This window comes from Lepisosteus oculatus, chromosome 9 (assembly GCF_040954835.1).
Source record: "Lepisosteus oculatus isolate fLepOcu1 chromosome 9, fLepOcu1.hap2, whole genome shotgun sequence".
Classification (NCBI taxonomy): domain Eukaryota; kingdom Metazoa; phylum Chordata; class Actinopteri; order Semionotiformes; family Lepisosteidae; genus Lepisosteus; species Lepisosteus oculatus.
The window spans coordinates 10,199,238-10,224,124 of NC_090704.1; the positions used below are offsets into that span (position 1 = coordinate 10,199,238).

The 24,887-nt window shown below is 34.4% G+C and overlaps 1 protein-coding gene across 7 annotated transcripts in view; it reads right to left on the bottom strand.

Annotated features, from left to right (window-relative positions):
* The window catches only part of col11a1a (collagen, type XI, alpha 1a), a 106,435-nt gene that overhangs the window by 44,582 nt on the left and 36,966 nt on the right, over window positions 1–24,887 (bottom strand). For all 7 annotated transcript variants that reach the window (XM_069194117.1, XM_069194121.1, XM_069194116.1 and 4 more), the window contains 20 exons: window positions 24,581–24,664; window positions 23,965–24,021; window positions 21,767–21,820; window positions 19,324–19,377; window positions 18,864–18,917; window positions 18,454–18,507; window positions 14,674–14,727; window positions 14,539–14,583; window positions 12,696–12,749; window positions 12,541–12,585; window positions 11,308–11,361; window positions 10,821–10,865; window positions 10,330–10,383; window positions 9,198–9,242; window positions 8,228–8,281; window positions 8,105–8,149; window positions 5,962–6,015; window positions 5,437–5,544; window positions 5,074–5,127; window positions 181–234 (listed from right to left, as the gene is read on the bottom strand). In XM_069194117.1, the coding sequence (XP_069050218.1) occupies window positions 181–234; window positions 5,074–5,127; window positions 5,437–5,544; window positions 5,962–6,015; window positions 8,105–8,149; window positions 8,228–8,281; window positions 9,198–9,242; window positions 10,330–10,383; window positions 10,821–10,865; window positions 11,308–11,361; window positions 12,541–12,585; window positions 12,696–12,749; window positions 14,539–14,583; window positions 14,674–14,727; window positions 18,454–18,507; window positions 18,864–18,917; window positions 19,324–19,377; window positions 21,767–21,820; window positions 23,965–24,021; window positions 24,581–24,664 (1,122 nt within the window). The remainder of the gene's footprint in view (window positions 1–180; window positions 235–5,073; window positions 5,128–5,436; window positions 5,545–5,961; window positions 6,016–8,104; window positions 8,150–8,227; window positions 8,282–9,197; window positions 9,243–10,329; window positions 10,384–10,820; window positions 10,866–11,307; window positions 11,362–12,540; window positions 12,586–12,695; window positions 12,750–14,538; window positions 14,584–14,673; window positions 14,728–18,453; window positions 18,508–18,863; window positions 18,918–19,323; window positions 19,378–21,766; window positions 21,821–23,964; window positions 24,022–24,580; window positions 24,665–24,887) is intronic.

Sequence of the window (24,887 nt, forward strand, 5' to 3'; positions counted from 1 at the left end):
TATATACAGTAGTTGCAGGTAATGGGAAAATATATAATTACATAATTCTGTTAAGAAGATCCCAGAATATACTTTGCTCAAAGTATAAAATCAAAATCTAATGTGACGTCTGTTTTCTCCAATAAACCACTGTTTGGCTACAACAATTTTGTTAAAATCAATTCAAATCTTATATCTTACCCTGGCACCTTTCTCCCCATTGGCTCCTGGGAATCCGGGGAAACCAGTTGATCCCTAAAGAATTAAAATCAAGAACAGAGAAAAAGCAGATGTCGGTGCTCAAGTTGGTCCAAAGGTTTTCCCAGTAGTTTTCCACTGGATCTGTTACTGATCGTATGAAGCCACCATTGAACATAACAAGGATTTTCTCACTTTATAAAATTATCGCTGTTGAGTACAATTACAGTAGTTAGAATCCCTCAATAGAGAAATACTGTATTGGTCAGCTTTGGTTGGTTTGCTTGGTGTGATCCAATACCAAGCTGAGGCTAAAATATTGCATGGGGAGAAATGCTGGGATAGTAAGATTGCTCTTTATCTTTCTGTAGATCAACATTTTATTTTATCATTACATTAAAGTACAGATTTTAAAAACATAATTTTCAAGAATATAGTCATGCATTTACTGTTTAAATCCTGCTTAGTGAAGTGACTGCTCTCATTGAAGAATGAAGAACAGGTAATAAGGTGACAATAAATATTCAGATTTACTAGATGTAACATTAAAATGGTTAGAAACTTAGCCCTTTAAATCTAAACCTATTTATGATATGTTCTAAATTTTCCATTAGTGATTTTATAATCGAAAGTAAAAACCATTGAAATCATGCAGACAAAGCTTATATTTCTGGGACAAAAAATTAAAAACAGCTTACCAATGTACTCTCAGTCCTTGCGGCATTGAAAGCATTAATAAAGTTATCAGTACTACATTTAGCAATTTGATTAGACTGCAGTATGTTGTGTATTCTTTTAAAGTTTTCAATGTAGAATACCAGTTGCGGACAATAAGTGTAAATCATTGTTGTAATGTCTTCATGCAAAGCTCAGAGTCCAGTCTTGATTAACAGCCTTGTCAGACTGAGGAAATGTCATAACTCCTGAAACTGTAAACCTTTACAACCATAACAAAGAAACAGTACTTGTAAGATTTATTTATCAAAATAAATGCCAGTATCCTAAAAAGAAAAATGGTGATTAAAACAGCAATTGCATGATACTATTGATATTATGCAAATATAACATTTAAAATAGGTGAGATGATTTTAACATGTCAGTACATTTTGATATTGAAATCCCCACAACGGGTAATCATTTTTATTCTAAGAATATCGATTAAAAATTAATGGTTTGTTTAACTGCAGATTACTTTACTTTATGGCACTGTTTTAACCTTTTTAATTTACATTTTAATTATTTTTAGAAATCTTTCTTTATTTAATGAATTTATTACTAATTCAAATTGTCACTTTATTTAATGTTGTTTCAAGATTATTCATTGTTAATTATTAAATGTTGTTTCCAGATTAACAGAACCAACCCTAGTCAAATTGACTCCATGCTACCAAATACAGAATGACAACCATGCCTGAGATCATACTCACAAACACTCCTGACAAGCATGAGTCAAGTGTGTTTTATAATGTCTTAGTGATCAGTGCTTAGTGATCATATTCACTCGGTTGGGTTAAGGGTCACATGAGATCTCAGGAGGCTCTAATGTCAGGGGTCTAAGAAGCACCTTGAAAAAGAATGTTCATTATACGGTTTTATAAGGTTCTTAGTGATCAGTGCTTAGTGATCATATTCACTCGGTTGGGTTAAGGGTCACATGAGATCTCGGGAGGCTCTAATGTCGGAGGCCTTAAAAGCATCTTGAAAAAGAATGTTCATTTCATGATTTTATGTAAAAGATGCTTTAAGAATTATCAAGGATTCTACATGACCTGAATTTCTTTCCTCCGATCAGTTGAAGTTGCCAAAACCTTTTTTTAAAGATTGTTTCAAGCATACTCCAATTATTATGTTTAGATTGAAAAAACACAACAGCTCTTGATCTGGTATCATGCTGCCATGATGAATTAATTATAATAATACAGCTTGGTAAATGGCTAGGGCTTCTAAGAATCCCACTGATTAGCTTTCCTTCAAACAAATTAGAAACAAATACACACAAGTTATAAGATGTTCCAAAATAAGCATTAATTCTGGTTGTGTGTATGATTGATTGATACTGTACTGAATAAAGATGCTGATTCAGTTGAGCTTCATGCAACCAAGATCTAGATTTTTATAAAACAGTCAGTTACTCAATAGTATACACCAACTAAACTTTAAAACTGACAGTCATACATCTGCTGGTCATTAAGGTATTGGACCATATTTTTATAAACCTTAATGACTGCCTAAACTTGATCCACTTATTTAATCTCTTTTCCAACTGCTAAAATCCCAGTGGACTCTCTCTGTTTCTGTTCTTTGTTTCAAAGGGGGTGATAAGTCAGATGCTAATTGATTTAGACCTAAGCACATTTTGCCTTTGTAGGATAATGGAAAAAATGTTACCAAGCACTTTTTAGACAACAACTAGTTTTCATTTTTGGCATGGATTCATTATAGCGCTTTTGAAAATTGTCAATGAAATTAAAGGTGTTTTTAAACAGAAGTTTAGAAGGATGTCAAATTCCTAATCTTGACTACTCTCTTGAATGCATAAATATGTCACCGAATTCGATAGAGACCTTTGTGGATGAGGACCAGACAAGATTTAGAAACAATAAACTAAGAAGAAGACATTCATTTATATAGCACCTTTAAAAGTAACTTCTCAAAGCATTTTGTAGTAAGATTTGTAGCAAATGAAAATAAAAAGGTATCAAGGAGAAAAAAGGTAACTAAATTAGCACAATTAAAAACAAGGGTTTAGAATGCAGAAGAAGATGCAAGGGGGCAAACATATGGCTCTTCTTCTGAAGAAGAAGGCTTTGAGTAAACGTACGCATAATAAGTAGGGATCCTTAAGGGCAGTGCTAGTACCCCTGGGATGCATTACCTGTGTAGAGAAATTATTCTCACAGTCTGGCACTGATTTTGCAATAGCAGTGGACGTCCTTTTTGTTATTTAGAAACCAGAGCTACCTCCCTAAGCTAATGTGTCTCTATTAGTCTGTAGTCATTTACAAAAAGTCTTTGAGGGAATGAGTGAGGGTAGCTTTGAAATGCAGAAGATCTGCATTCTTTCTGGGACTCACATCTTTGTACATAATTTGCAAACAGTTGTTTAAGTGTTAGCTCGCAATCAAGTCTTATAAATAAGAGAAACAAAGAACCCATGTAATCTACTTGGTTGACCTCTATTCCTGACAATAGAGGGTATGTTATTGGGTAAAATGGCATTGAAAGTGTCTTTCACGTTATGTAACACCTCTGCTTTTATAACAAAAATCACACACATAGATATCCACTTAATATTTTAATAACAGTAGTATTTACAGATTTATATATTTATATTTAAGGCTTTTAATACTGTGAATCACTCAATCCTTCTGAAAACGTTGCCTTGTGTTGGTCTTATTGTGAACCCTTGCATGGTTTATGAATTCCCTCCAAAGTTGTATACATTGTGTACAATCTCGCAGATTTGTTTTAAAGCCTCTGATATTAAAAGATTCACAATAGGTTCTGCCATTGGATGTATTCTTTTTCCATCTCTATTAATAATATTGCTCAGGCAATAGTAAAGGCTACTACATACCTCTATGTAATGACTAACCAGCAATTTTGTTTCAATACAATTCAGCCAGCATTTTGTAAAAATCTTATAACATTGTACGATATTTATTCATAATCATTCTAACTGCTCCCTAAATTATGAATGCAAACTTTTTTCTTTAAGAAATAGAGCAATTTACTTTTTATAAATATGTAGGCATAAAGCCGTATAATGCATTAGCTTTCAAAACTCATTTTAGTCAGTTTCAAGCTCAAGTACATATTTTGATTCCTTTATCACAGCACATCTTATTTAAATGTTTCTCTAGGTATGACTTTTTTCATACAGTCTGTCTGTCCTCACCATCTTTGACAATAATGATTTTGTTTATAAAATTGCCTCCGTGGGTGCTCTTGAGAAACCTGATATCATATACTATTATGCCATAGGATTTATTACTGGTGATCCCCATTATACTCACCACTGTCATTTTTATTTTTTGATTGATGGGCCCTCTCTATATACTAAATAAATTCTCGAGTGGCTTAAAATAATTTACATATCTTCAAAGGGGAAAACATGGTCCTTTCTTAATAATAATTTATTGCAGTTCCTTCCTACAATTTAAGTTTATCAAACGGAACGTCCCCAGAGCAACACTGGACTTTGAGTGCAAGTAATTTGAATTATCTGCTGCTAATGACTGGAACATTCAGCACAGTAAGCTGAAACTATTCAAATTCATATTTGAGGCTGTTTTCAGTTTTTATAATTAAATCTTTTCTGCCTGACACTTGTACTTGTTAACATTGCTACATCCTAGGACGTCATGTCATGTTATGCTATTTACTTTTAATTGATCATCTTTCTTTCGCTGATTTATTTTCTGTGCAACACTGGTGCAAACCTCTTAGCCAAGTCATTATTATGAATGATAATTTAATCTCACCCAACATACTGTATCTAGTTAAATAAAAGAATATCATCATTTACTTGTGATATCCAAACATATTTAGATTCTTAATTAACCATTTCCTTTCTGTCATTTCTAGTCTCTTGATTTTGCTGATCTCCATAGGCCTTTTAGATCAAAGGTTATCTCATTCAGCTAGCACTTTTACAATCAGACAAGACCTTTTTGCATCTAACAAGTTCCCCGTAGTGGCATGATCTGCATGAATAAAAAGACAACAACCCTTTCTCAATTCATGCTGCCCTAAGATTTTTAATAGTCGCCATGTATCACAATGAAATTAATAATTCATTTCAGAAAGATGTCTTGTAATGTTAATGCCAAACGTGGGCTAATGTATGATATTACTTTCATTACAAAAATACCAAATGCTTGCTTTGTCACATACCTTAGGACCTTGTCTTCCTGGGTAACCGGGCAACCCTGGAACTCCAAGCTTCCCCTAAAGAAAATTGATTTTATATATGACAAAAGCATATACATTTTTGTACAATTATTTAAAAGAGGCAGTGTCTTGCGCAGCTTGCTGGCTGTCCTATCACTTCTTCTTCATACCGCTTAACAACAGTGATATTGGAGGATATCAGAACTCTTCAGGGCAGTTGGCCAAGTAGGCAACATCGTAAAACACATCCAGATGAGAACAACAGGCTTGCTGATGCAGTGTGATAATCTTTATATGCTCCTGGCTGCACTTTTGTTGAATATAAAGAGATGCAGGAAAATGGACAATTAAAGGGTTCATACTGACCTTTTCCCCTGCAGGACCGTTAGGACCAGACTCTCCATTAGGACCAGATCGGCCTTTTGGACCTTCAGGGCCATCTTCACCTCTGGGTCCCAATGATCCAACTTCACCCTAGAAATTAAGAGTACCATCACTATTAATACCAGGTCCCAGATCATGAAGAATAAAATAGATGTATTTCATCCTGTAATAAAACCTACAGATTCAACATCTCTGAATGCTCTTTTGCCCCCAATTTTGTAGATAAAGATATCACTGCAAAACCTAGATTTTAAAGGTTTGACTCAGTGTTTCACTCCATAGTGACCGAATATGTCAATATTATTCGTTCTGTTGTCCAGAGTTCCAAAGTAAGGTAAAACATATGGAACTGTATGTTTGTAAGTAATAAGTAAAAAAAATCATTTTGGAAGAAGTAAAATCAGGAAGGCACTTCACTGAACTCCGGTAGATTGGCACAGTACACACATGCATAGCATCTGTAATATACAGCAAGTTTCTTGGTGCTACTCATAACATAACACTTACCCTGTCTCCTTTGAGACCCATATCTCCTTTGAAACCAGGGAACCCATCTTCACCCTGAAATAAGACGTTAAACATAATAAATTAAACCAATGGAGCTGTTGGGAAAATGATCAATAGACTCTTGCTCTTATATTAAATAGATCAAAGCTCTTAAAAACACTTTATGTAATAAAGGGAAATGTGCAAACTATATAAACTACAGGTTCATCTATTTGTACCTAATAGTGGAATTACAATCTTATCACAAGATGGAAAGAATTACATGTATAACAATATATCATCACCACATTGCGTACAGTTGTGAAATGCATTATTCGGTAAAACCTCACATGATGTTACGAAAAGAAAGACATGTGTTTACCAAAAAACAGGGAGCAATCCAGTTCTATTCAATTTTGCAGAGGCATAAATTTCTCTCAAATTGGTTTGATTGAAAAGGCAACCAATTAACAATTCCACATTGTCAGCAATAAAATTAAACAGTTTGCAACTCCTGATTTAAGATGTTTAATTCAGTGTAAGAAAATGTATAGTACAATTACATGAAGTACATATTATTGTGATTATTGCTAAAGCCTGGTGAGAGAAAAAGCAATTAGTCCTAAATACTAAATTAGTCCTAATTAGTTCTAAAGCAAAATTATTATTTCTATAAATCTATGACATATAATTTAAAAGAAAAATGATTGTGTTTTAGACATTGGCCAAACCGATTACCTTAAAAAAAAACCTTAAAAAGGAAGCAAGTTTTAACATAGCAAGAACCATTGAATGACCAAAGTAATTCAGCATTAGTAAAAAACATTTCAAAATACTTTATTTTGAAAGCATTAAAGCAGCAGTTTAATATATTTTACAGTTATATACAGTATACTGTAGCAAATGTCTTAAAGTCTTGAGAATTTTGAGATCTCATGTAAGTTTCAAAGCGTGCTATCAAAGGTAGGAATGTTAATCATTTTAATGCATTCTTTTTCTGTAACCTCTATGATTTAAAGCCAGAATAATGCTGGTTTTTCAATGTTGTATAAGGTGGTATATACAAAATGAATTGATCTATTAGGTACAGGATTATAAGTTCTGTTCATAGAATACTTTTATTTATCTGAATGCACAAGCACGTATATTTAAATATGAATATAAATCTTATCAAGAAGGCAATAACACTACTCTACAACAGATACAGTATCTATTCCACAATTTCAATTTCAATAATATCATACTAAAGTTTAAACATCACCATTCTTCTGATGACCAAACAAGATAAATGGGCAATTAATGATGTTCTTAATCACTGTTTATTTATTCAGTGTGAACATTAGAGAGCTTACAATTAAGCTACTGACTAATCCCTTTGATGCACCACTAGTGCACAGTTCAGATTAATGTGACGAACATACTTTCTCAAGCAAAATAGACAGAAATAAGCAACCATCATATCAATAGGATACCTGCAAGAAGGCTTATCTAGTCTTATTTTACTTACATATTTATATAACAAGCTGAGTTTTTATTTTATGTTCCAATGTTCGAATTCTAATTAAATTAACAACCAGGTACAACAAATTTCAGAATGTATTAGGAAGTCCCAACTTAACTAGCCACAAAAGGCCCAGCATTTCAAGTAGAAATGTTCATGTTTTTCCCTCTGACATTCTTTCAGATTCTTGAATGCTTTTAGACCTCTCCTCAAATATCACAGCTAGTCCTCACTGTTGTGTAGGACCAATTCTATATCAGTCTAACAAATGTCTTCCACACACATCTTAAATTATCTTGTAAGACTCACTCCGTGAGTGCACTGACTTCATTGATCTATAAAGCTCCACAGTGCTGGAGTATTAAGAAGATAGATCTGCTGAGCTTTTGGTGGGTTATCTTAAGGTTTCTATAATATCTGGTTACAATAGTGTAACACAAGCAACAAAAAACATTACTTTCTGAATTCAACAAAGCATATAAAGGCTGGAAGATTCACCACATTTCTGGAGTCTCTTGAATTAGGGTAATTAAATCTAAACATCTAAACATACAGCTTACTGTAAATATAGGATTTACATACTGTACATATAATCAAATCTTTCTCAGCCTTTACTGATGACATATATGTATTTACAATGTAGCTGAAGATAAATATCTTTACCTTTTCACCTTTGCCACCCTTTAGTCCACGTACACCATCAGCCCCCTATTAAAGAAAAGATGAAAGAGTTATTCAGAAATAATGGAAGTTTAACATGTAAAGAAAATAATGTTTATGAATTACCTTTACACCACGAGGGCCAGGATAGCCAATGGGGCCTTGAGGGCCAGTCGGTCCCTGGAAATAGAATTAATTGATTAAGCATGGGAAAAACAGAATAAGACAAATACAAAAAAATGACTCTTTAGTAATCACACTACGAGTCTGCCTCAGTAATGAATCTTACTTATTTTCTCCAATATCTAGGCTGCTATCAGCTCTTTTAGTTCTATTTCTTTTTAATGATCCATTTCAACAAATGACAGCAAAAGGGTTGAATACCTTTGTGATTCATGATAGTCAAGAAATCATCCTTAGCATAAAATGCCCATTAAATAACAAATAAAGTGCATTTCAATTTTTCTGAAATTGAAATGGCAATATTTTTTTTACAAATTGATTATTTGAATTCAGAAAACGATCATGAACATATCATTTTCACTCATTATACAAGGATATATAGGTTTTATCGATACATAGAAACAATCCAAATATGAGTGTGAGGAATACTCATTGAATTATAGTTATAAGTGTCTATAATGCAATGGGATTGCTTTCGTATTAATAATACCATCTGTTGTTTTGTGTAATAATGTTGTGCTACCTCTTAATAAAAACCACCAAGTCTGCTAAGGTTGTTTATCATCTTAAATAGTTATGAAGTTAAACAAGTTGCTGGATTTGAAACACATTTGTGAAAGGCAGAAAACTGTTCTGTTTCTTTCAGTATATAATACACCTACAGGCCTTTCTCACATCTCAAGATGTGAGAGAGCAAGAATCTCAGTCTGGAAATGGAGAACTAACACTAAAAACATTATTTAAACACCCAAACCCAAGAATTCCAAAATTACATATTGAGCTTTTATAACTCCTTCATGGCTGGCTATATACACAGGCATACTGTATATTCCTGTATTTTATTATTAGCAGTAGTCTTCTTTATGTTCATTTTTACAATTTCACAAAGATTTAAATTAAATATTTAACTTACCTGGGTACCTTTTTCACCTGGTGGTCCTTCTTTACCTGGGTGGCCCTATGAAGGCAATGATTGTAATGTAAATGTTAATTTAGTGTGGAATTAAATGTGGAAGTAGTATGTGCAAAAAATATATATTTTTTTCTCATTTTAAACAAAAATACCAATTTATTTATAATAACCTGCTTGGCACCAAAGTATATGATAAAAAGAAGAGTTATTGTGACAAGACCTATTGCATGTATTTATTTTAGGTGTGATTGCTAGGTGTTTATTAAGTCAGATATCTCTGTAACTACTGAACTGCGGCAGCTTTTCAAAAGGACACTGGAGTGACGGAGAATTAGAGTCAGAGCTGTGCTAATGATCACATCAGGAATGCAGGCACACAGACTTCCCTCTCCACTGTGAAAAATCTCTGGAAATATCTTTTTGGCTGATGTCAGATAATTACTTTGTACAGTATATAGGGCAACTCCAAAACTGCATGACAGGAGTAAAACAATGACATAAGAAAAATTGCGACAGACAGGGATGCTTTTAAATCATTTTATGTACCACTCAGAGCAATACGTGGTCATCTTCACTGATAAATGACGCACATTTCCAAGACAGTGATCCTGCTGCAGAGATTTTGCTAAAGACTCTCCTACTGTAAAACACCCATCCACCTGACCCTTTTTTCTCATTGTTCAGATTAAAAGCTGTTCCAAAAATCTGAGCCTCCATGCGAGCACAAAGTACTTTCTAATACTCTAGAAGCAAGGCATAAAAGAGGGCTGACAATCATTGAACACCAATGATGAACGAAGAGTTTTTAACCTGTTTCAAAAAAACGTGTTTATAATTTCTAGCTTACCTATAGCTTTGTGGTTTTATAACCTTATTTTGATTTTAAAGCTCATCCTTCTTTTGCCATCTAGTGGCTGATTTGATGGAGTGCCACTGATTCAATGCTAATAAAGAAAAAGGCTGCAGGCCTGTAACATTTCTGAAACCTTTTCTTTAAGGCTGTAACAAACCTGGCAAGGGTGAGCAGAAAATGATAACTTCAAAAATATATATGCTTGAATTGCTCACAATGTACATTATTCGATTACCGAAAAGGGGAGAAATATGAAATGAAGGCTGCAAAAAGACTTACTGGAGGTCCATCAGAGCCAGGCAAGCCAGGAAGACCTGATCTGCCTTGAGGTCCCTGATCAGAGAGATCACATATCAAAGGTTAAATGTCACAACAACAGCTGAGTACTTTTCCAACACTGTCTTTAGCATTGACACCCAGGGGAATACAAATAGTACAAATAGTGTGCTGGAATTATGATTTGTTGTGAGGCATAACACGATAAGACATATAGTAGCTCAGATAAGCAATATATTCTTATTATGCTTGCTTTTTATGATGTGTCCCATTTAACTTTGTACAGTATGTCTGATTCTGAGTATTCTGCCACCCCTGGGATGTCTTCCTGTAACACTAGCTAGTTCACCACAGCCAAGATATGTATGTGATCACCTACTGTAGCAACAATTTAAGTCTTAAAAACTGAAGAGCCTTGTTATAAATTCTCTATACAAAGTTCCGCTGCTTGTCATTTAAAGTAAGAGAAAATTCTATGATTCATGAGATCTTACTTTTTCACCAGGTGGTCCAATAGGGCCTTGAGGACCAGGAAGACCCTATATGACAAAAGAGAACAGAATGTTATGTTTTGCTACTATCATGCAAAAGCACTGAAGAAAGGCACTGTACACAGTAAAATGGCAGTCATAAAAGGTAACATCATTTAATGGTGTCAAACATTCATAAAATAAATTCTCAGATGTAAAGCTGTTTTTTTTTTTCTTTTTGCAGAAAGGCCTCTACACTGGCATGCAGACAGTAACCTGATCCTGCTCACAGCCACAGCAGGTGTGGCTCGATTAGAATTCCAGCCACATGAATGCAATGCTTTCAGTTTCTTCCTTCATGACAAGAAACTCACAGCATTCAAGGAAATTACACTGTATTCCCTGGTGAGGAGGAATCAGAGAAATGATCAAGGTTCCTACTTACAGGTGTGCAAGCCCCCCCTCCAAAAAAACTCTTCTACTTAGACAGAAACTTTTTTTTAACACTTACTTGTGGGCCTGTGATGCCCTGCTGTCCGGGAGGCCCCGGCTCACCTTGAGGTCCCTAAATAAAGACAGAATTATTTTTAAAAACGTGAAACCATTTCTCTTCCATATGGTTTGGATGGGTCTTTCTGGTATTGCATAGAGGCAAACGCCTATTTCTGTTTAAAAAATAATAAAAATGTTTAAAAATAAAAAATAAAAAATATCATATCAATATATATTCAGCAACAAATAAAAAATGCCTGTTTTTTTTCTGCAATAGTAAAACTTGTTAAGTAAATACAGTTATTTGAATAGATTTATACAGAGATTAGGAAGAATATAATATAAACATGTGTATTATAAAATAATATTTTAAGACAAGAGATCTGAAAAAGGAAACAACCAATTTCTTTCTCATATTTCCTTCTTATGTATGCATACAAATTATTCTTTTAAATGATCATGAATTATTACTTCTGAGTAATGCATTAAAAAATAAGTACATCTGTAATGTGTCAAAACACGAACATACTGTACAATAGCACTTTGCTCTTTTACCTATTTGGCATATACCCAATCAAGAATATGGCAGTGAAGTATAAGAATGCAACAAGTTACTTGTAAATTTTAAGAATGATTTTAGCTACTTAAATCAAATCTGAATGTAGAATTTAGCAGCTGATTTGTAATGTTCTAAGCATTATTCTTAACACAAAACAGCAACCTGAAAAAACATAATATTTGTGAATATGCCAGGAATATATGATACATGTTAGCCAACTGCATCCAACAGGTAAAATATTTAATGTGAGTCACATAAAAGTGACTTGGCAAAGTGTTTTTCCAACTCTGTATGATTCCCACTACTTAGGGAAAAACAGTGGAGCTCTTTGCCAGTCTAGACTAAGCTATTAAATCTGCCTGCAAAGGCTAGTTGATGATAGTCATTGTGCATGGTGTGTTTGTGACATGTTAAAATGGGCCACAGGGAAGAGCATCAGTTTCACTTCATTGTGTTCTGAGCTGTACAAACCTTTATAAGTCAGGAGAAGACAAATGTCTTCATGCGTCTTTAACCTCTGGAGGCTACATATCAGTAAAGTATGATGTTTAATAAAGAAAACTGAAAACCAGGTCTTACCAATGCAAGCTCAGGCATTTGATAATGTGCAGCTTTTTTTTAAATATCATTCTGTTGGGTTTTACAGGTAAAACTGTAAAGTTAATTAAAAAATCATAAAAAATCTTTCCATACCATGTTTCCTTTTGGACCTGAAGGGCCATCCACGCCTGCAACACCCTGTGGAAAAACTCATTTTAATAAGTATAGTCTATTTTAAAAGTAAGGTTTTAGGAAATTTGGATTCTGGAATGCATACAGTGTGAAAAGAAAATGAGTAATCAACATACAGGCTGCCCAGGGGGACCAGGTGGCCCTCGTGGTCCGAGCAATCCTCTTGGACCCTAGGTGAAAACATACAAAAACAGGTGAAGTCAAGTCAGACCTCTGCACAAATAGTGAATGGTGAAGTGTTTCTTTTTTATGATACAAAATCTCAGTCTATCATCTGCAACAGGCGGCGATAAAAGACAAAATTTATCCAGACTGTCTGATACTGTAAAACAATAAGCTAGCAATCAAAATGTTATTGTACAGACTGCCAAACTGTCAGACGTATGATGTACTGCCTCAGAGCCTTAAAAAGAGTTGTACTGTATCACTGTTGCAAAAACCCTCCTGATTTCCATTTCATACCTTAGTGACTATGTTTATTTTATGCTGTAATTGCTCTGGGCATCATTTAATTTTTGCAATCAGCTTCTCCAAAATAATTTGTATCATCCCCTGTCTAAATACACTGCAGAATTTCAGAGCTTAAATTTGCTGTGCTGATATCAGTCCAACATCCTTATTTTTTGTACTTGATTTACCTAAAATGCACTGATTTTACTTAAATGGACTGTGCTGTATTATCAACTTTACTTACTACATGTTGTGTACATTATGTACTTCATATTAAATATTTTTTTCTCATCACTTTTCTGTAAGTTTACTGGTTACTGTGTACATAATGCACACCTACCATTAACAATAATAACAGCACCTGCTCACATATAAAAATGCTACTGATTTTGTTAATACATTTTGTGCTTGTTCACCACCTGATTGATGTGCAGAATTAAAATCCTATAGCACATATAATATTTATTTTTTGTATAATTGTGTAAGATTTCTATAATTCTGTATAAATTAAAATCTGAAATGACTATGGCTTTTGACTGCTGTAGAGATAATGAAAGAATGATGGAGGGATTAGGTTAGCGTAAGGGAATCACATTTTAATCAAGCTACTCTGCCATCTTGTGGTTTTATACAGGCAAGTGCACTGCATCAGAATTAATTAACTCTCACCTAAAATACCTCATGTATTTCTATTCTGTAGTTTGAAACTTACATTGATGTGTTTTCTTTTAGTTACCTTCTTTAATAATTCTGATTCACAATATTGACTCTCTTTTTACAAATGATGAAGCTTTTTTAATATACATGTAACAAAAAGGTAATAATTTATTTATTATCCATTGTACCATATTTTAAATCCTCTCTATAACATTTATAATAAAGTGACCATACTAAATACTATGTTTAGTGCAGAAAAAATACTAAAGACATATTAAAAATACTCCCTCAAATCCCTATTACATTACAAAATAAGCATAGAAAAGAATAAAGAATTTGTGAAACAAGCTAAGAAAATGGTATCCATCTAGATACTAATTTCATTATAGGCAATCACAATGACTTAACAACTAGGGTATGAGGGCATATGATATTCTTCAAAGAGTTTTAAAGGATTTCCTTAAAACTTTAATCATAGATTGTCAGTAGCAATGATATACTAGGGTTCACACTAATTTTTAAAAGTGTGAAATTGTCGGTAAAAGTTGTTTTTCATCTTGAATACAATTCAGAACTGAGATTGTCATATGCATCCCTTAGAAAAAAACAGATTCCTGTATCACCAGGTAAGGTCAAATGTTAAAAGTACTTTCTCTGCCACAGCTATTAAATGCTAAAACAGCCAGCTCTCTTGGGCATGAAATTAGTTTCAGACAGTAGAATAGCAGCATAAATAAAAGGATCAACATTTTAAGCTTGAACTGTCTTCCAGACACAATAAACATGTGCCTGTTTAGTAGCTAGACACCAAGTACAAAAGTGACCTTTTTTAAAGAAGATGAAAATCCTTACACTCTCTCCTGCAAGACCCCTTGGTCCAATCTCTCCATCGTCACCCTGCAGACCAAAAGGAAATTGTTAGCTGTCTAACACACAGAGAAGTTGGCATCAATAATTATGAGCAAATTAGAGAGCAGACTGGCTCACTCTTTCTCCATCTTCACCAGGAGAACCAGGAGGGCCAGGTGGACCTGTTTCTCCCTGTAACGCACAAAGGAAGATGTGTTATTATGATGTTTACCAGATTAGACGCACAGTATTGTTTAAACTCACACAGCTATTTCTAGCAGTCCTTTTGAAAGTCTATATCCCTGCTCTGTACACCCATGTCCTGTAATTTGAAAAGCCCAGGATTAAGAAGTTTGAAGTGACCAAAAATACCTTTCTTGTGATCTAATGTCTTGAAGACCTGGGTTCCAAGCAGTATGAGCCCTCCAAATTTAGGCAGAGATTACCACTTTCACTTTTGAAAATAGTCAAATGTAGGAATATGAATCTTTTCCATTTCATTTTCCATTTTTAAATAGCCAGTTATTTATACATAATATACCCATCCAATGTAAAATTGCCAAATGTCTCTTTATGTGTTGGCTCACAACTATAAACCATGTACCCACAAGAGGAGAATTTGGAAGTGCAGACAGGCTCCTCTCACCCACCCACTCATCTTTTGATAGGCTACAGTGTCTGCAATAATGTCAAATTCAGACCAAACTAGAGGAGAAGTGTGCCCCCTACTGATGTCATTGCAATCCTGCAGGAGCTTGGAAAACTGTTTCACTTTAAATCAAAAGAGGCCCAAATGAGTAATTCTAATGTTACTCCCAGCTGTACTGAGCCAATTGTAGGGAAATCCCAAAACATCTTAATATCTCATCAAGGATATATTTAGAACACACGACTGATAAAGAAATGGTTCATATTTCTTAAGTAGTAAGTAGAAGTCAAAACAAAAACGGAATTTTTAAAATATTCTTGATTCAAGCCTGTAACAATGGAGACTTTCAGTAATAATTTGACTAAGGATTGCAAATTCTGTTTCTAAATTATTTCTAAACCTCTAACATTGAATACATTTGTTAGAGTTTACCTCTGCTAATGTTTATTTAAAGTGTATCAACCAATATTTACATATTAAAATAGTTTATTAATGCACATTTCAGTGTTAAAACTTGTTTGCTTAGCATTTAAAATAACTTTTAGGCACTTTTCTGCGCTTAAAATATTTCAAATATTCTAACATAAACTGTGATATACTAATATTTTTATGATTTACTTCTGACATCCTCATATGACATGCTTTTTTAAGGCTTTATCAAACTAAAGGCAATATATATATATAAATTCCAGCTTTAGATTCTCATTATATTTTTTCTAACATGAAAAATTATAACTTTTTGTTTTTAAGAATCACATTTCCCAGGTTCTTCAAGTGACACTTTGAATCTTTGTTTAAAATATCATACACGTTTTTAAAAAAGCCCTGTGAGGTTGTATATTTGCAGTAAATTCCATACATCCCCCACCTCCAAAAGGCAAAACAAATAAGTGCCACCACACACTCTGGTGCATCATACCTTTTAAATTGTAAAACTCTGGACTTCCTTTTGAATATGACATTTTTTGGACGGGCACTAAAAACTGAGCTCTTCTTTACTCAATGGGCTGTGGGAGTATGGAATAAGCTACTCATCTATGTTGTTTAAGCTGCCACCCTGGCTTTTTTCAAGTAATGGCTGGATGAGATCCTTGAATCAATTAGCTATTAACTACCAAACAGGCTAGATGGGCAGAAAGGCCTTCTTTCATTTGAAAGCCTTTTTTATGTTCTTATTCATCAAATCCTTCCCCAATGTAACCCTGCACTGACCAGAAGAAAAGAAGATAAAGCTGTCATAGACATAGCACTGTGAAACCTATTATACAGTTTTGTACAGGAAATGCAGAACAGAAGCAGTCAAGCATTACAGCCATCCAGCTGCCTCTAGGTCCAGTCTGTGATTTAAGTTGAGGATTCCTCACTAATATCTATCCAGTTCAGCTCTGGAAGCTATTAATGATTGTGTTTCTATGCACTGTAGCTATTTTCACAAAAACACTGTCCTGCTGAAATGCTGTCAATATGGACACCAAAAACCTATAGACGACAAAACTATAGAGTAATACAGTACATGTATTCGTAACAAATATTTGTTTTCAAAACTTCCATCATTGGTTCTGTGATGATAAAAAACATGGCAGAACAGCAGAAGGCTACTCGTTAGTTTGCAGCAACTATTGTGTCACAGGAAAAGAATTAGACACCATGCGTGCTTCTGTTTTATTGATATTTTTAATGCATTAAATTTGAATTAAAAAAAAAATCAACCTTTCCATCTATTCAAAAATTATAAACCTTGTGCTTGATGGCAGCTTTTGGTTTCCAGAGGGCTCATTTTTCTATCCAGTGGAAAGCAGTCATGAAAGCCTGGGTTTGTAATTAGCAATTTGTGGGAGGGTCAAATGGTTTAAGGCTTAATCCATCTTTAAGCCTTAGTATTTCAGGAAGACGTAAATTTAGAATTTGACATACAGATCATTTGTAAGCAAAGTACATTTTTTTTTGCTGTGTGCAATTAGTTACTATTGTCAACTTTGGATGTATTGTGCTTTCAAAGGTTTTCAACTTTACTTCATGACAAAGCTCAGCTACACCATGGCTTTCTAATATAAATACCAAACAATTTCAATACATCCAAGTTTCTTTTCTTTTCTTCAGTCTTGGCTTGGAATATAGCATGGAAATCATTGTTCCCTTTGATCCCTTGTCGTAGAAGACTATTATCTAAATTTGTCATGCAGTTTGTATGAAAATACTTATTTTCAAGGCTGCTTAGCTGTTCTGAGAAGTAGAAATTGGTTCAGATAGTTATGTGCTGCCTTTATAATGCTTATCATTATATGTTATCACAAAAGTATATGATGAAATACTGAAATATTTTCAGTTTCCTATAAGATCATCTGTTTTCCTCATTTTGTTTTCTCAAGCTAATATGGATAGTCAAGGCTAAATTGTATTACTGAAAGCAACTTTATACTCCTTAACCAGTAAAACAGAAGTCATTTTGTTCTCCAAGTCCCAATTTGGAATGTAGAGCTCATGTAAGAATACACATGAGAGTTTTTCAGCACTGTAAATTTATTTAGTCCACAAAATAGTTTTGGTTATTTCATCCTTGCTGTTCAAATAGAAAGAGTGCTGTCATCCAAAGAGAATGTTACAGTGATACACTTATCCTTTCCAACAGACTGCAAGTTCTAACAGGACCTATATTTAAACATTAATGGATTTAAAATATATTCATATTTTACTTAAAAAGTATTTTAGTCCATTCTGCTCTTTTTGTTCTAACTCAATCAAGTCAGGTATTGATTTGACTGAAAGTTGCACTTTTGAATTTATGTGAGAGTATGATTAAGCTACTTTTAAAAAATAAAATGTATACCTGAAATCCATTTTCCAAGCTAAATTCATCCCAAATGTAAGATAAATAAGTCAATATGATGGGCAAAAATTCATGTAATGTACTATAACATACACAATTGTTTTGTAAACTTCCTTAAATCATTTAACCACCTACAAATCATCAAAAGAAACCAAGAACACAGCACCTTTATCCAGTAAATAATCCATATTTTGTGCTGGTCATACTTACATACAATAATTAGAAAATTAACTTACTCTACTAGAAGAATGGATCGTCACATTAATTTGAGGATTTGCATCATTTCATAAGAACAAAAGCTAACAATAAACAATAAATACAATATTTTCAGCAGGGTCTTTGACAACAAAGCTTTTCTCAGTGATTCCTGGACACGAAAGCAGCACATAATAATGGTAAACCTTAAATCACATGAATGCTGAAATTATTCATCAACACTTACTCTATGACCCTTCTCTCCAGGCAGACCTGGAAGTCCATCAAAACCTCTGTCTCCCTGTAAAAAAGTAAATATTATGCTATGAAGTGTGAATACTCTTTCAAGCTGCATTTCATTTAAACGTCTTCAATATGTTTAGAACAAAGAAAAGTTTTGCTTTTCATTTATGTTTTTAATAAAATGCAAATGCTGTCTGAGGGTTTTATAGCTCTTGATTTCTTACTGACTTAAAGTTATAAAAGTTGGAAATCATTGTGTATTTTTACACCCCTACAATACAGTCACAATAACGTATTGCCCACCTATTAACCCCCATTCTGCCTGTCATAGTGTGGGTTATGGTAAATTTGCTATAATTAACAATTGCAACTCATACTTCTAAAAAGGGAAATAAAACAACCAATATGACGCACCTTGGACCCTGATTCACCTGGCATTCCTCTGGCTCCATCAGCACCCGCCCGGCCCTTAAAAAACGATTTCGTACATCAAATTAATACATTAACTTAGAACTTTAAGCTGTATTTGGCCAACTTTATGCCCTTAAACAAACCTATTCATGTACGTATGGTACAAAATGGCATGACACTTTTGGCATCTATGCAACATATCAACACATTTCCAATTTCACTGATTAAAGCGACACAATTATATAGTAAGTGTACAACCATCAAGAAGTTATATTTTGCAAATAGCAGTGGTATTATCAACTTTAAAATGTATATTAAATAATCTCATTTGTGTGAAACTGTGGATATAGAAAATAATGCTACTTTTACTTTCAGGTTTAATTATGCTAAAGTGACTTTTTTAATACATCAGCGCAACAGCGTGGTAAAAAGCACTCTTATTTCCAAAAATGTCTGGACTTACCCTCTTGCCAGATTTTCCCACTGGACCTGGGGGACCTTGAACACCCCTTGGGCCCTAAAAAAAGCAAATAGATAAATCACCTGCTGGTAATTAATTGCTGCCAGTTGTCATCCAGGTAGATGCTACACTTCAATGGTAGATGAAGTGGGTCCCCTTCTATAAAGAAAATGTATTTAAGTTACAGTACAATACATTTAGAACTCGAAGGCAGGAATCCTGACTAGATTACGCAAGATCATGTCACTCCTGTCTTGGAGTCTTTTTACTAGCTTTCCGTCAGGATTGGAGTTAATGTTAAAAACCTCCTGCTTACATTTAAGGTTCTACATAGTTAGGTTCCCCAGTATCTACTGTAGATGATAAGTTATGTGTTTACTGCTCATTACTCTAAATTCTCTAAATCTAAATTCTACTCTAAATTCTCTAACTATAAATTCTAAAATCTCAATTCAATTTATTTTTATATAGCAGCTTTCACAACAAGGCGGCCCCAAGGCGCTTAATAAAACAAGTGACCATACATGTTGTAAATTCACTGTTATCCCACTGGTTGGCTACACTTCATAGGTAACAGGGCTTTTGGTCGCTATTATCCAAACCTCTGAAACACCACCTGAAAAGAAATCTGGGCTTTTTAAGTCTAGCCTGAAAACGTTCTTGTTTGCGAGAAGGCTTTTTTAGTGATTGCATTAGTTACATGAAACAGAAAACACTGTATTAAAAAGTAAAAAGTGAAAGCTTTGGATTGAATTACCCAAAAGGAATGAAGCAATCCACTTGGCATACTGCAAAACCCACCAGTTCAGAGTTTATGTGAATGCATGATGTTTTCTGTTATGAAGCCATAAAGTTATTGTCCGGGCGGAGTCCAATTTTGCAAGATATCAGTATAAGTTTGGTATACTGTATGTAAAAGCCTAAATAACACAGAATTGCACATCTCTTTTTGTGCCACCAATATGTTCAAAGTTAAATCCAGTTGCACTTTAAGAATGCAATGCCTTGGAGAGTCATGATCAGCTGTTGTTCTATAGGGGGGAGAACTGATGACACCAGAGACATCCACTGTGGAAGTTTCATTTGATTGACAACAGGGTTAGAGGGATTACTGGTGAAAGTAAGGTATGGTCTGTCCTCCTCTAGAAGACAGTAACAACACGTATGTGGGGAGCTCCATATCCTTTGTCTACTGGCATACAGTAGCTGTGGCACATAATGTCACTTAATGTATGTGGAGGGTCACAGGGAAGAACAAAATATTGGACAACACCCATTTACATTTAACAAGAAATATTTAATTGTATTGTAGCTAGCACCAGATACATTGTGAGGAGTTTTGAGATTTGTTTCTTGTTCAGCACAGCAAAACAGGCATTAAATACTACAGTGTATGGTGAATATGATGTCAGACTGAAGATAAATATATTCCTCATGATTAATGTTCAAACATAGGCAAGGCCATCAGCCCTTACTATAGGTGATGAATCTCAGATGAACAATATTGGGTAAATCAGGGTTATTTCTGTTCTATTGGAATCAGGACCATACTGAGCAAGTAGCCGATACTACTCTGGAGCATATCAATAGCAGTGTACTGTACATTTCTATTGTACATTGATTTTATATTTGGATGTTGTGTAATTGCAATTAGTCACAAGAGTCACTGTTTGCCACAAATATGAAAAAACTCTGGCCAAATAATTCCAGCCCCTATCCTGGCTGTGCTTTGCCAGTTGGGAGTTAGTGTTTAAGAAATCCCAGTGACACAACCCAGGTTTGAACAGAAATGTTGTTTTAAAGTGAGATATCCCCTGCCTGAATAAAATACCTTAATAAACAATTTATAGTATGTGGCTGTGGTTGTCATTATTTTATATACACCATAGTTTTCAAGAATGGTACCAAAAGAATTAAGAAGTCTACAAATAAAAATCTTTAATTAGGAGATATTGAGCTTTTCACTCCCATGATGTTACAGATGGTAAAACATAGTTACAATAATGGAACTCTTAAGACATTACAAGAATATAAGCACTAATGCTCTCCTTCATGTATTAAAGAGTATAACTAGGAAAGTGTTATAATATACAATATTGTTTGTTGATGAGTCATGAAGTCATCAAGCAAAAGAGAACAAGAATACTGAATGAAGAAGTACATTTTTACTGTGTTGCTGAAGCTACCACTTATGAATGTGACTTTGAGCAAGTAAATCACCTGACACCTGACAATCAGGACCAGTTTTAAAACCTCACAATTTACTTTTATGGTAAGAGGTTTATATACGATGAACGCATGAAGGCATCCACCAAGATTTGGCTATATTGACAACATGAAAAACTGAAAAGTGTTTTTGATGATGTTCCAAGACTGATCCACCTTTGACATGGAGTTTGTTTCAACCTGGGAGCATCTTGTGCTGTTGTTTTTTTTTCCAGCTTACCTGAGGGCCAGGATCACCACCGTCACCTTTGAGACCAGGAGACCCAGGAAGACCCTAGATAAGAGAAAAGTCAAGGAATTAAAATGGAAAGCTGGCATGTAAAGATATTAATGCCGTTAACATGATAAATGAATAGCTTTTAACATCAGCTAAAAGAACTGTAAAGAACTATAAATGGACTTGTACCTACTAATTGTGTAGTAAATATAGATGTGTACAACAAACATACAGAATGTGGCAATGCAAGTTACAGCATGTGCCAGTTGTACGAAGCAACCATTTTCTTATTAAGGTTTGATTTTTATCATTATAACAAATAAGCCTAATTACACATTTCACTTCTGTAAAACAAAAATACTACCCCAAAAAATATAAGTTCTAAATAAACATTTCATAGGGTATAGAGCTAAATGTATCATTGAAGTCATGTTTCGCTATTTAGCACCACTTTATTTTAAATTGATCAAGCTATTTCAGAAATTAAGAAAAGACTAATGACTTTGTGAGGTGGTAAAGGGGCTCATTTACACATTTATTCAATGCCATTCGCATCACATTATAAGATAAATAAACCCAATTCATACTCTGATATAATCAGAAGTTCCCGAAGAGCATACGCTTTCAGATTTATACATTTTTAAACTTGTTGCCAGCCATCTTACTTTAAATATGCCGAATGCTGCTTTTTAAATGGAAACTCTGGTGATCTTTTTGATATATCACTTCTTTCTTCATATAATGTAGTCTGGCATTCTTAATTAGCAGGTTACACACAAAGCAATGAAAAAATAACATGCTCTGTGTTTTTTAGCACAACCAGATATAACTTATAGCTCAGGGCACTATGGTTGCCCTCTTAATTGTTCCTCTGCCAGCTGACACCTACTTATTTAAGATATGAAAGCATAAATGTATCCTACATAGGAATTATATAATGACTTAAGGGCAGTGTGGTGATTATCGTTGCTGCCTCAGAGCTCTTGGATCCTTGATCCTCTGTGTGGAATTTTCATATTCTTGCCATGTCTGTGTGGGTTTTCTGAAGGTAATTTGGTTTCCTCCCATAGCACAAAAACATGCTTCCCGTTAAGTTTAATTGGTGTTTCTGAATTACCTCCAGTATGCAAATGTGAGTGAATGTGCAAATGACCCATCAGGATTGTGCCCTGTGTCTGCTAAGTTATTTTACTGTTAAAGGCATTTAGGCCATAAAGCCTGTTTGGTTGCTGGTTGCTGGTGATTCAAGGTTCTCATCCTTTCTATTTGCATACATGTCTGGATAGCTTTACCAAGCTGCCAAAAAACCTTTGTGTACAAAAGTGTTATCGAATCAGAGTTCTGAATAGACATCCCCTTAGTTTCCACTTCTACCCTTTGGTTTCTGTTCCACTGCTGGTTGTTTCTTATTCTGTGAGAATGCATTCCTACTGTACCTTATGAATTATGCAAGAAATTATGTTCACAATAGTATTAAGAGTAAAGTATTGACATGTCTACTACTCCTTTTCTTAGAAACAGGACTTTTTTATATTCCTGCAACTGATGTGTCTGCTGTGTAAAAGTGTTTTGTATTGAATATAAAAGAGAGAAGTGACAATATGGTAAATCCAGAATAACTTCATAGAACACTGACATTTAATTTTCATTGAAATCCCTGTCCAACACGATAAAAGTCCAGGATTGCCTTCAGCAAATTGTGCTGAGGCAAAGATGTGCCTTCCTTTCCCGTTCAATGGAAAGACAAGTGTTTACTTGTCTTTAAACCACCAGAGAGTTAATGACTGTAAATTGGTCTGCTGGCAATGGAAACCATGAAAAGAGATAAATGGGAAGATAGCAAAGTTACAGAGGCAGCCAGCTTTTTATGGTGAGAGTTACTCTGTAGAAGCAAATACTAGGGTCTCACACGAACCATAAAAACAATGTGCAAGGACTGCATTATTTTACCTGATAACCTGATATTCTTTCTTCAAATTTGGTGTTACAGTATTAACTGTGAAATTTGAAAGCAATATAATATTTTGTATTCATAGTGTAAACAAACACATATTCATCCATTTTACATTGTTTAGCAAAAATGTTTTAGAGGACATTTAACCCATTGTCTGTGCAAGATATGTTTGAGGCAGTATTTTAGGGTAGGAAAAGTGTTGAGTTTTATTCCATTTTGTGGTAAAAATAAAGCAGTGGAAACTTACCACAGGACCAGACCTTCCTGTGAGACCCATTGGACCTGGAGGACCTCTCATGGCAAGCTAGAGGGTTATATTTAAACAAATGTGAAATTATGCATCTGTTCAGAGCGATACTACTTCAGATATTTTTAGACTGGCATTAATAAGAATGTCTGACCACACAGTGGTTACTGTCAAGCTAACCAAAGCCCTTGACATTGTAGGTCATTAGGTCATCATGCACGCAAAAGGTCAGTGAAACACATACAGTATGTTTAACAAGAACAGTGTTGTTCCTTCAATTTTCATTTAAAATTCAAAACAAGCATCTTGGTGAAAAAGGCAAATCCACTGTTTTAAATATTTTTTTCTGCATGTGTCAGGATTTCCTGAGAGAAGAATCAGAAATAAAGTGAGTAATATTTCAGCGCAGAAGTTCTTGACTGTCTTTGTGCTACTAAACGTCACACACCTGTCCCATTGAAAAAGTATGTGGGCTGAACCCCTGCAGTATTTTTAACTATCTTCAGCATCTGTCCAAACAGATAGGCATGCTGAGTCACAATATAGCACTTCAAAGACAGCTGTCTAAAGTGGAAAACCATTTGGCAGTCATTTCCTACTGTTCCGCAGCACTTACCCTGGCCTGGGAAAGAATAGCCTGAGCCTGAGCTTCCTGAGCCGACACAACTGGTCCTTTCTCACCATCCCCACCAAACCGGAACTGTTAACAAAATAAACCAAATAAATCTAGAAGAACAAATCCTTTGATTTCCATAGTGTACTATTCAAGTATTTCACATCCCTTCAAAAAAGATCCATCAACACATATGTTTGAGTCTTCATATGAGGATTTGTTTTGACAAAGGCTAAATCAATCTCGATTCTAATTTTCACATTTAACTGGACTTTTAAGGCTTCGGTATTCGTTGAGCCTGAGGACATAG